Consider the following 12,862-nt stretch of genomic DNA (forward strand, 5'->3'; position numbering starts at 1 on the left):
ATTTCTGTTGTTTCTCTCCAACACCCCCTTAGGGGCAGCAGGCAACAAACATGGACGGACCACATTTTGCCAGAAAAGCCCAAAAGGATGATGGCTGCTGTTGCCAATTATTGGCATTTCAACAGGACTGTATTTTTATTTCTGAGTATATTTACACAGCTAGGAAGCATCTGCTGACAAGGATGAAATGATAAGCTGTATCCGTGCCAAAACAGGACTAGAAAAACAGGCTTGTTCTGCGAATGGACTGCATCTCGAGTCGGTGTTAAGAAAATTCTTTCTCCACAGGCAATATCTGCACGCAAAACAGTAACACTTGGGGCGCCTGGGTGGCTCCATCAGTTAAGCGACTGACTTCGGCTCGGGTCATGATCTCACCATTCATGAGTTCGAGCCGCACATCGGGCTCTGTGCTGACAGCTCAGAACCTGGAGGCTGCTTCGGATTCTGTGTCTCCCTCTCCCTCTCTGCCCCTCCCCACTTGTGCTCTCTCTCTCTCTCTCTCTCAAAAAAATAAATAAATCATTTAAAAAGCCATTAACACTTAAAATAGGACTTGGAATCCCTATTAAGTAACATAGTGCATGCACACAGTAGGTCCCTAATGAAAGTCTGCTAAAGGAAAGAATCGATGTGTGCAGGCACCTGAAGGAAGATGGGCGATCAGTAGCCCCGGAGAAAACTTCCCACCCTGCAGTCTGAGGGCCACGGTTCTTTCACTGGGAAGAGCATGATGTGAGGCTGGCTCTCAAGGTGTCTGAGATTCAAGCAGAAGGAGTCTGAAATTCTACCCCTGGGTGCACAAGGAAGAAGAACCGTGTGGCTGGATGTCACCTTGAAGCAGGTTGCTCCTCGATTCTGCGGTTCTCTTGAACCAGAACAGGATTATTGGTGAATGAGGCCAGCATCCCGGGTGGTGACAAAAAAGGAAATTGGTAGAAAACGCATCATCCAAGTTGGATTAACTCAGCTCTGTGGCCTGGGCAGGTTCCCAGGACATACAGCCAGATGCAGGGCCTCTGGGAGACGGGAGGCTAGAACGTGTGTGGTAACAGAGAGGGAAGTGCGAGGCAAGGCGGGGGGCCGCTCAGAGGTGCCCCTCACCCTAACCCACTGGTGCACAACCCTCCTGCCATCCATCACTTCCAGGCCAACCCCGAGGCCACTGGACAGTTGCCCAATTTCTAACGGACACGTTCTTTCTCTGTCAACAGTTCACATGGAACGTTAAGTGAAGGAATCCGGCAATTTCTTCCTTATGTCACTGCCTGTCTATTGCTTACTCATTCTGTGGTCTATTTGCTTTGGAGCCAAGTGCCTCTGGGTACGAAAAGCTACATTATTGTATTCAACTGCACGTAAGCCAAGATCCCGACCATCCTGGTTTTGTTGTTGTTGTTGTTGTATTTGTTCTAAAGCGTAGCCATTTTCCACTCTGGGCAATTACCACTGTTTACTATGAGTTCCACTGCATAGGTATTTTCCCCATCGCCGACCTCCGGGTTGCGGTGTGGGCAGTAACTGTCATCACATCACAGTCTGCTAAAGGAAAGAATTGTAGCAGTACGAAGTCAGACATTAATAAACGTAGGGGACTTAGCTTGAAGGTACCAGTGAGGATGGGGAGAGGATGGGGAGGAGAAGAAATCTCTTTATGAGGGGGCTAGTGGGCTGAGAAGAAATAAGACCGAAAAAGATGTTGCTAAATACATAATGCATCATCTGGAGAAAAAGACAGCATCATCTGCTCTCTGTAGGACGGTATGATTCGGCGGAATGGAGTTTGTTTCTGGAGTGTTTACTTGATAGAAAATCCATCTTTGTGGTCCTACGACAGGATTGACCCATCCTGCCCTCCTCTTGCTCTGAATACTTGCCGCCTCTTTATCACTCACCTTCCTCTGGTCCTTGGGCTGAGTTCCCAACTCAGATGATCAGGATTCTTTTTGTTACAGGTGACAGAAACCAACTCACACTGTCTTGAACAAAAAAGGGAATTTATAGGGCGCCTGGGTGGCTCAGTTGGTTGAGCGTCTGACTTTGGCTCAGGTCATGATCTCACGGTTCGTGGGTACGAGCCCCGCATCGGGCTCCGTGCTGACACCTCAGAGCCCGGAGCCTGCTTCCGATTCTGTGTCTCCCTCTCTCCACCCCTCCCCTGCTCGTGCTCTGTCTCTCGAAAATAAATAAATGTTAAAAAAAGTTTTTAAAAGGGAATTTATGGGTTCATGTTTCAGAAAGGATACTATAGAAGTTATAAGGTCAAAAGAAAACAGTGTAAGAATAGGACCTTGTGCCTGAACCGGGATTTCCCCCCTACCCCTCATATAACTATTACTTCTGCATTCTGTTGCTCAGCTCCGTTCTGCACGTGGGAGCTCCATGAGCAGGGAAGGTGCCACACCTGAGAGTCACTATTCTCACCCTCCAAGCTCAGCAATCTAGAGGAAAGAGTTTCTGTTTCACAACGTCCATATACAACTCCAGAAAAAGCTCTGACTGTCTAGCTCAGGGCTAATACTGTCCCAAAGAATAGAGTGGCCTGATTGTCTCATTTCTTTTTTTTTTTTTTTTTTAATGTTTATTTATTTTTGAGAGAGAGAGAGAATGAGCCCGAGAGGGTCAGAGAGAGAGGGAGACTGAGGATCTGAAGCAGGCTCTGTCCTGACAGCAGGGAGCCCAATGCGGGGCTCAAACTCACAAACTGTGACGTCATGACCTGAGCTGAAGTCAGATGCCCAACTGACTGAGCCACCCAGGCATCCCCTGATTGTCTCATTTCAGTCCTGAGTCTACCTGTGGCCCAGGGAGTAGGATCTGTTTCCAGAAGAAAGGCAAGAGGGAAAAAAACAAAACAAAACAAAACAAAACAAAACACGCCTCCCAGTGAGAAACCACAGTTCCCGTGGTCCTCTGTGCCCACCCACCATAAACCTTTCAGTTGAGGAGGAAAAGTAGGAAGGGCCTAAGCCTTATCTGAAACTTCATCTGAAACATAACAGCAAGGTAGATCCTACCTGGGAAAATTACCTGTCAGTCACTTCACAGGTCATTCTTGCTGTCTCTGCATCTCACAAGAATGTCACATGATAATGATCACATGTGGAGTCAGTGCATTGGACTTCCTTTCCAGCTCTGCTTTGTCCTAAGTTTTCTTAACAGGTTCATGCATCTCTCTGCCCTTTGTTTTCTTCATGGGAGAGGAGGAATAACGCCTCTCTCAGGGGTTTGTCGTCAGCGTTAGTGGGATAGTTTATGTTGATGTCAGGCGGGCCAGAGAAGGAGCGGCTGGTATAACCATTACAACCCCGAGGCTAACAGTGCCTTTCCTGGGGATCGTGATGACAAGTCCCAGAAATTGGCGCAAACGTGGGAGGCCTGATAGGTTTCTCGGTGTTCTCAGACGTGTATACTGAGTAGGAATTTCGTGCCGTTGCTCAGATGGAACGGGTCCCAGACTCCTGCCCTGCTGTGCCGGGGGCGGTGGGGGCGGGGGGCACTGGCGCTGGCTGGGTTTTATATCCCGCACATGCTGCCAGTCTCCTAGACCTCGTCGTCTTGGAGTTTCTCTGTCTCACTCTCTCTCTGCGCATTCAGGAGTGTACACATTTCTGTCCAGCACCCTGAAGTCTCTGGAAGAGAAGGACCATATCCATCGTGTCTTGGACAAGATCACAGACACCTTGATCCACCTGATGGCCAAAGCGGGCCTGTCTCTGCAGCAGCAGCACCGGCGTCTGGCCCAGCTCCTCCTCATCCTGTCCCACATCAGGCACATGAGGTGAGGCATCTTTGGGTCCCCCCCCCCGGGAGCCCCGTAACAAACACAAGCCCTCAAACGTGCTACCGCTGGGCCGGGAAGGGCTGACACCTGCATACAGATAGCGCCCTCGGAAAAGTTCCCAGGACGTAATAAGCAGAAACGCTATGGGACGACGGAGGAGGGAAGAAGGAAATCTGTCTAGGGCATGGGGCAGGTGTCAGAGAGGCTTCATAGAGGAGGTGATATTTGCACCCAGTTTGAAGCCTGCACAAGGTCTGATGGGGGGAGGAGTGTGTGGTGTGTGGGCAGAGGGAGGATGGCAATGTTTGATCATTCGTTTTATCTCACCACTCAAGGCGGGTGCGTGAACACAGCTGTCCTCTGAAGGCACCCGGCACGTCCATTACGGTTCCTGCATCACGCTCCCCCGATTTACAGTTGGAAACCCGGGGGCACCCAGGTGGCTCAGTCGGTTAAGCGTCCGACTCTGGCTCAGGTCATGATCTCGCGGTTCATGAGTTCGAGCCCCACATCAGACTCTCTGCTGTCAGCACAGAGCCTGCTTTGGATCCTCTGTCCCCCTCTCTCTCTCTGCCGCTCCCCAGCTCATGCTCTCTCACTCTCAAAAAGAAACATTAAAGAAATGTTTTTTTAAAAAGAGAAGAAAAAAGAAATCCTGGGAGAATCTCGGTCCCTACAGCGCACAGAGAATCACCATTGATTCTTCCATTCCTCTCAGATCCCTTCTTGTCACCCCTCACGGCTGTTACCCTCATCCAAGCCACCATCATTTCCTTTTGGATTTCTGCAGAGGCCACCAAACATACCTCCATGCCTTCAGTCTTGACCCTTCCTAACCCATTCTCCACCCAGAGCCACAGTGGCCGTCCTAATACCACATCTGATCACCTCATTCCTTTATTTAAAACCCTCAGCTTCCCATCGCTTTAGATACAAGTGTAAGTTCCTTTATTTTGCTTGTACAACTTCTGTGCTCCAGCGGTTACTTAACTTCCTAGGACTCCGGCTGTTCCAGCTTCCTAGGACTCCAACTGCTGTGCTCCAGCGGTTACTTAACTTCCTACTTAACTTCCTGGTAGTCCGAGCTCTGGCCAGGCACCTTTGTTCTCTGAGTCACGGGTGGGCAACTCCAGGTTACACATCGGCTGGCAGCTCTGTCCATCCCCGCTGGGTTCCCTCCCGCCTGTGGGACAGCTGACGCGGGCTGGGCACAGCCGGGGGACCCTGCTTCAAGCTGCAGGCTGGCCAGGTGACTGCTCCGTGTGTCCTTTATCCTCCTGTCCCCACAGGTTAGCTGGGACATATCATTCTCACGGCAATGGCAGAGGTACAGGAAAGCAAGCCTATAAGGGCAAGTGCATTTTGATCTTTTAGTTAAGTGATATCTACAACATTCTGTTGGCCAACACATCACTTGATGAGGCTTCAAGTCAAGATCAGGAGCATGGGCACAGGGAAGGAGTATTTCAGAAGAGTAAGCTAATCCATCATGGCTGAGATATTCTTTTCAGGAGGCATCTCCTGACCCTTAACCCAGCTGGGATTTATACCCTATTCTTCCTGATCGTTATTTCGTGTCTTATTTTCTCTCTGCCCCAGTTAGACTGTAAACCCTTTGAGGCAGTTGTCACAATCCATCATGCATAATCTGTGTACCCAATACCTCTTAGCATAGGGCTTGGCACATAGTAAATACTCGATAAATATTTTGTGTAGGGGTTAAGGAAGGGTATTAGCAGAGGAAGTAAGAGCCTCTCTGTGCCAAAAGGACAAAGTGGCTTCATTTCTATTTCAAATGGTCACATCATGTGGCTGGCTAGATGCTTAATGGATACTATTCCCATGAACAGAACTCTGGCTGCAGGGAAGAAATAAGCAGTTGGTATATTCTTTACTCCAGAAAGGCCCTAGAAATGAGAGATCAGAGAGCCATGCATGATGACGTCTATATGACCTTGGGCTTACACCCAGACCCTCGGAACGAAAATGTAATTTCTTCTCTTAGTGGCTATGAGGGAAGGGCATGGTGTCTGATGGGTTGGCTTAATTTGTAAGGGGCTTTCAAACCTCAAGATTAAGCATCAAGAGGCAAGATTGCATTCAGCCCACACATTTCTAATCCTTTCCCATTTTTTTTTTATGAATATTAACAAAGAGGGAAGCAGGAGTGCGTCAGAGTAACAACCCTCTACCACATTACCTGGCTGAGAGAGGAACCTTCCCCTAGAAGAAGTGTGTTAACACTTACTCTGGGCTGGGAGTTTCAAAGATGTCATAGAAACCACGTATTACAGATGAAGGTTTTTATTCTCCGGTAGGAATTGCTGAGTCTTCAAATCTGTCAACTGCTTTTCAGCATTAGCAAGCATGATTAGCGAATACCCAAATATGTCTGCACTAAATTTATAGGCTTTAGTACTTTTGTTGGCCTATGTAGAGGGCAGCAGCGGTGAGAGAGCTCTGAAGAGTTTGTCTCAATTGTGCAAAAGCTGGAGAGAAGCTGCTAACCTACTAGATTTGAGCATTTTCTCTCTCGCTCACTTGGGCACACACACACACACACACACACACACACACTAATGTTTTTGGTGCCTTATTGCAGCCAATCTAGCTCTGTTTTATTAAGGTTGGCCCCAGCCATATGTTGTTACTCAGAGAACTTAACACCCAGATTTCATGTGACTATAAATGATTCATTAGGTTTGCAAGAGTAAGACAGTGTGAGATCCAGTGGGCATTTAGCATTAACAGCAATTTTAAATTAAACACACACACACACACACACACTTAGATGTGTAATTAGGTTGTGGTGTTGTAAGACCTGAATAGTTTGATGCTGTGTTTTTCTGGCATGTCTCCAGCTCATGCGACTTTTCCCCTACTAAAAATGCCAATATTTTCTAGGGTATTTGGTCCTGCCTACTCATGATACATCATTCTTTCTACACAATTTCAAGCTCCCTAAATGGTTGTTCTGTGTTTTTTCCATGGGTGGCGTGGTGGGAGAAAGAGCAGAGTTGTAGCTGGCAGAGGGCGGGGGACAGCGGTTAAAAGGAGAAATGCCATTTGCCTACATTTCCCTGTATCCATTTGCCCCATATTTTCTGAGCATTTACCACATTCTTGGCACTGTTCCAGGCCTGCAGAATGGGCAAATTACTGCCCCTCGAGGAGCCTGCCCTGTGTGTGTGTGTGTGTGTGTGTGTGTGTGTGTGTGTGTGTTTGTGGGCACACATGCCTGGGGGAAGGAATAAGCATGCATATGTACAGAGAGCAATTTCAGGTTGTCACAGTGCTGGGAGGAAAACAGAGTAAGTGAAAGAGAGCAGCTAACGCTGTAGGCCCTGAGGTCACAGCCACTGTGGCAGCAAAAGGACTTCCAAGGGAGGTGGCGTCTGAAGATTTGGGGAAGAGGGGCATCTGGGTGGCTCAGTCGGTTAAGCATCCAGCTTCAGCTCAGGTTATGACTCACGGTTCGTGGGTTCCAGCCCCGTGTCGGGCTCTGTGCTGACAGCTCAGAGCCTGGAGCCTGCTTCGGATTCTGTGTCTCCTTCCTTCTCTGCCCCTCTGCCGCTCACGCGTGCTCTCTCTCTCTCTCAAAAATAAATAAATGTTAAAAAAAAAAAAAAAAAGATTTAGGGGAAGAGCATCCAGGCAGAGGGAACAGAAAGGGCAGATACCTGAGTCTGGGAGTAAAGAGCTCAGTTTCTTCAAGCTCTTTCTTAGAAAGCTCAGCAGAAGTAAAGAGCGTGAGCTAGGGGAGAGAGGCCGGGGGAGCTAGGAGAGGTAGATGGAAGCACATCAGTTAGACCTTGCAGAGCATGGAAAGAAATTTAGAGCGTATTCCGACAAAATGGCAAAGAGCTGGAACATTTTAAACAAGGGAAGTCCTTGAACTGTTCTACACATTTAAAAACCTCCCTTCTGCGTGACTAGAGTGACTGGATCATCTCCATTTTCTTGTTAGATGCAATAGCGGGGAACAGAACCTCATTCGAGTCAGTGGAAGGAAGTCGCCTGCATAACAAATCCTGGAATGGCTCTTTCCACAGGGACAAAGATCGGCATGCTGGTGTCTTTGGAGTTTCCCTAGTTCCCCCTTCCTTGGAGTCTCAGCAGGCCTCGAGCTTGCGACGCTCTAAAGCGGTCCTCTTTGTGTCTTCCCACCCGCAGTAACAAAGGCATGGAGCACCTGTACAACATGAAGTGCAAAAACGTAGTGCCTCTCTACGACCTGCTGTTGGAGATGCTGGACGCCCACCGCCTGCACGCCCCAGCCAACCAGGGGGACGCACCCATGGAGGAGATGAACCAGAGCCAGCTGGCCACCACGGGCTCAACTTCAGCACATTCCTTGCAAGCATATTACATCACCGAGGAGGCAGGGGCTTTCCCCAACACAGTCTGAGAGCCCCCAGGCTCCCCCAAGGTCCTGAGAATCCCTGCAGCATGTTACCCACATCATGCATCACGATAGCAGAGTTCTCCTAGCGCACTCGGCATGCATCCGTCATCGTGGCTTCCTGAGTGGCCATCCGTCTGCTTGCTCAGTTGTTAGTGGCACGCCTTCTTTTGGGAACAGCCAAAGGGATTCCAGGGCTAGATTCTTTGTAATGGCTCTCTCTGCCCCCTTTGCTACATTGCTAAGCATGAAGATTCTGTAACTTTTCATGACTGAACTCAGTCTATGAGCTGGGACTCAGGTGACTGTGCATTTAAGCTACTCGTTGAGACCCAGGCCTGGAGAGTGGACATTTCATCTCTGTGAAGCGTTTACTGGCTCTAAGAAAAAGCCACAGGAAAGGCGTGACAGTGGCTCCTTTAATTGCTGACTTGGAGAAAGCTAGGTCAAGGGTTCATTATGGCATCATCTTGTATTCCTATAGTAACGGATCGTTTTATTAAAGTAATACCTTAAAGCTTTTGCTCTGTTGCATGGCTGTAGGCAGAATGTTCAGTGATTGTCTATTCATTTGCCCTATAGGAATACAAGATGCCCACAGAGAAGGAAGGTCCCCTAACTGTCAAAACTTTGTCAACTTAATACACTGCACCTTCCGATTTGCTGAATGCTCCTCCACTGGTTTTTGAGAACACTATGTACACACAGGTCATGGGTTCCAGTTAATTCTTGCTTCCCATGGACCCATCAACAGCAAGTTGATCCCAATTAAGTCACCTCTACATATACCAGTTTCCCTTTGAGGGATAAATTCTTGTGTTTTGTTTGTTTTGTTTTGTTTGTTTGTTTTGTTTTGTTTTGTTTTCATTTTATGAGAGAAAGCCCTCTCCCCTCAGGACTTGCAGTAAATCCGCTTCAGGACCTGTTCTGGTGTGATCTCACACTTGCCAGCAGAGGGCGCTCTACTCGGGTCTCCCTGGTGTGTGAATTAGTCGCTTGTAGTGCCCAGCATATGACCAAGAACGGTTCAAAAGAGTGGGCACCCTGGCGACACTTTTAGCCCTGGGGAACTGGGGTAAATAGTAAATGTGCATGATTATTGTAAGTCTTGGAGAACAGGAGGGCAGAAACCAGATAAACCTGAGAGGCTCATGGTGGACCTGCACAGGCCGCAGGTAACCCCGAGAGCCCCTGGCAGGCCCCATGTGCACTGTGGGGCTGCCCTGGGATCCGTGGGAAGCCCTTCTGTCCTTGCCACCCTGGCTGGCAGCAGCAGCAGTAGAAAGCCGCATTCCTGAGGTTTTCCCAGCACACTTTGGGGTGACAGGGCCAGAGGGTCGGGATCAGAGACACCTTACCGGGGTTGCTGGCGACCTGGTCAGCCTACGTGTGTTCTTGGTTGTCTAGAGCTCATCCAACAACCAGGGTTTCGCCTTGGGGAAAAAACATCCCCCAAAGCTCATTTCATCCAACTTCATAAGCCAAGCGCGAGTGTCTAAAGTTGGGCCATAGGAGTCCGTTGACCTATGGGCTAAACCAGAAAGGCTCGCTGGGGCCACAGGGCAGTCTTCCCCAGGCCTTTGCATCTCCAGAGCCAACTATGGGTCATCTCTTCTTCTCAGCCAAAAAGTAAGTCTGGTTTCCTCCAGTGACTTCAGTTTCTATGATTTGAACCCCATTGAGAGGTGATGTGTTAGCCAACAACACAGCCAAGCTTCGAGGGCATCTCTTGGGACGCCTGTTTCAAAAGGTGGATTTCATTCATTTTTGATTACTTAGTAAGCGACCACCAAAGGACTGGGAAGCTGGGAGGGCCAAAAAAAAAAAAAAAAAAAAAGTTAAGTTTTTTTTCATTTTATGTGCATCTGAATTTAGGGGCAATTTTGTGTATCTGCAGTAAGGATATGTTTAGAACATAATTCTTTTGTTTTTGTTTAAGAAGCACCTTATGTAGTATAATATATTTTGTTTTTGAAATTGCAATGCTTGTTTATCAGACAATTGAATGTAGTAATTCCATTCTGGATTTAATTTGACTGGGTTAACATGCAAAACCCACGAAAAATATTTAGTTTTTTTTGTAGAGCTACCTTGTCATGTATGCGGTCATCGATGCCTAAGGCCTGGTGATTATTCACTTAAATGAAGATCACATTTCATATCAACTTTTGTATCCACAGTAGACAAAATAGCACTAATCCAGATGCCTATTGTTGGATATTGAATGATAGACAATCTTATGTAGCAGAGATTATGCCTGCAAAGGAAAATTATTCAGGGCAGCTAATTTTGCTTTACCAAAATATCAGTAGTAATATTTTTGGACAGTACCTAATGGGTCAGTGGGTTCTTTTTAATGTTTATACTTAGATTTTCTTTTAAAAAAATAAAAACAGACAAAAAAATTCTAGTACTATAGATGATGTAATACCAGCTAAATCCAAACAATAATAAAGTGGAGGGTTTTACATTATTCATCTAATGTGTTTGTATTCATGTTAAGATACTACTACATTTGAAATGGGCAGAGAACACCAGATGGTTGGAGTGTTAGCCCAGGAATCTCAAATAATTTTAGAAATCTCTTCTTGTTCTTATTTGAAGTGCCACTAATGGACAGCTGACACTTTGCAGCTGATACTGCTGTTGGGGGTGGGAACATGTTGTCTTCCCCACCCCTTCCACACTCGGAGGCAATTTAAGTTTTGAAAGACATGATCAACCTGGGGTTAGGGTAGGGTGGGGAACTAGGGTCAGGAATTTGGAGAGTGGGAAATACAGTAATAAAAGCCTTGAAAGTATTCTGAGGCAGATCGATACTGGCACCTGGGGTGTGCACCGGGGTTCTGTATTCCACTCGTGTCCTGTAAACTACAAATGACAGCCATTTCTAAAATGGCAGCTGGAATTCTATGGAAGAACAAGCATCATCCACGGTCTAAGGTCTAAGTCTAAGGAACTGCTAGCGGTCTATGGTTCTTTTGGCCATTGCCAAGCTCCAGGCTTGCAGTTTACTATGGTAATGATTCCGTAATGCTGTCATGCAACAATCAGAGAGGCTAGTTCATCCAAAGAGAAGACCCTACGTAGGTCGCAAAATCCAGTCCCTAAGGAAGTTTAGTCAATGGTTAGATTTTCCTGTTAATCTTGCAAGGCCGTCTAACCATGCCATATCCCATGCTTTCTGGGGGCTGAACAAATAAGGGACTTACCGATAATTTACTCTTGATCACATTAAGGTGTTCTCGCATGAAAATCTTATACATTGAAATGGCCACTGATTTAGGCCATCGGTTTAGAGTACCCCTACATGAAACCAATTCCAAATCCCTTCCTATTCATACTTTCCTACTCTGAGATGGCCTGTGGATGCCGGGAATGGTCACTAGGACCGTAGTAATGTCTAATATTCACAGGCAAATCTGCTTTGGGAAACTAGTTATTTGGAAGGCAAATAGAGTTGTATAGTAGTTTATGAGGCAACCATGATTCTTTTCAGTACAAGGCTTGGGAGGATGATCCAGATTACACTGCACTCTTCCCAGGTGAACTCCCTGAAAACTTACTCTCAACTGGAGCAAATGAATTAAACTGTGGTTGGTCCCAAATATTCATCTTTTCATTAGTGTGATTCCTCTGTTTCTAACTGCATTTCCTTTTCATCTGGATTAAAGTGAGTGTGGCCTCTTTCTAAGTCGTTTAAAATTGTTTTCTAAGTAATCGCTGCCTCTGTTATGGCACTTCAATTTTGCACTGTCTTTCAGAGATTGAAGAAAAATTTCTATTCTTTTTTTTTTTTTTTGCATCCAAATGTGCCTGAACTTTTTAAATGTGTAAATGCTGCCATGTTCCATATCCATCTTCAGTGTCTTTGTACAGAGCTGTGTACCCTGGAAACAACATTCAGCCCTATGAGCAGGTGCCTGAGATGTGGACCCCTTTGCATTTACAGAGAGGTCATTGGTCATAGAGACTTGAATTCATAAGTGACATTATGCCAGTTTATATTCTCTCACAGCTTGTAAACAATGCTTTTTGTACACAACATAATTTTCAATGTAGAGCTCTTGTTTTATGGGAAAAGGCTGAAATGCCAAATTGTGTCTCACGGTTTAATATGCCTTTTCGCTGATGCATACTATTATCGATGTGATTCTGTTTTGTTGCAGCTTTGCTTTGTTTAATGAAACACAATTGTAAACCTCTTTTGCACCTTTAAAAAGTAAGGAGTCCAGTGGGATGCTCAAGCACCTGTAAACAATTTTCTCAATCTGTTTGATGTTCAAATAAAAAATTAAACAAATGACAACAGGCTTGTTTTATGTAAACTCCCTTCTTGCTAACGGCTCACCACCGACTGCCTCAAATCAAGGTGATGGAATGCATCTGAAGAACACAGTGACTCTTAAAGATCAGTCTGATGCCAGGATCCCTCTTGCCAGGCCTAGGAGGAGGTGTGTGGACACTGGAGGCAGGCAGACTGGCCTCACTGCTTGGGTCCACCACATATGAGGTTTATGATCATTGGCAATGAGTTTTTCAGAGCCTCCGCTTCCTCATCAACAAAACGTGATAGTGACACCTAATTCACAGGGTAGTTGGGAGGATTCTATGAGGTGCTTCTTAAAATACTGGTTGTTTTCTAATAGCTAACCCTATCACATCCCCTGTGAGGG

The 12,862-nt window shown here is 46.6% G+C and overlaps 1 protein-coding gene across 3 annotated transcripts in view; it reads left to right on the forward strand.

Annotated features, from left to right (window-relative positions):
* Window positions 1–12,495, forward strand: part of ESR1 (estrogen receptor 1) — a 390,751-nt gene extending 378,256 nt beyond the window's left edge. For 2 of the 3 annotated variants that reach the window (XM_045500070.1, XM_045500069.1), the window contains exons 8-9: window positions 3,598–3,781; window positions 7,958–12,495. In XM_045500070.1, coding sequence (XP_045356026.1) covers window positions 3,598–3,781; window positions 7,958–8,192 — 419 coding nt within the window. In that variant the 3' untranslated portion in view covers window positions 8,193–12,495. The remainder of the gene's footprint in view (window positions 1–3,597; window positions 3,782–7,957) is intronic. The other variant, XM_045500072.1, reaches the window with a different exon arrangement.
* Window positions 12,496–12,862: the final 367 nt, after the last annotated feature.

The sequence above is a fragment of the Leopardus geoffroyi genome, chromosome B2, assembly GCF_018350155.1.
Source record: "Leopardus geoffroyi isolate Oge1 chromosome B2, O.geoffroyi_Oge1_pat1.0, whole genome shotgun sequence".
NCBI classification, from domain to species: domain Eukaryota; kingdom Metazoa; phylum Chordata; class Mammalia; order Carnivora; family Felidae; genus Leopardus; species Leopardus geoffroyi.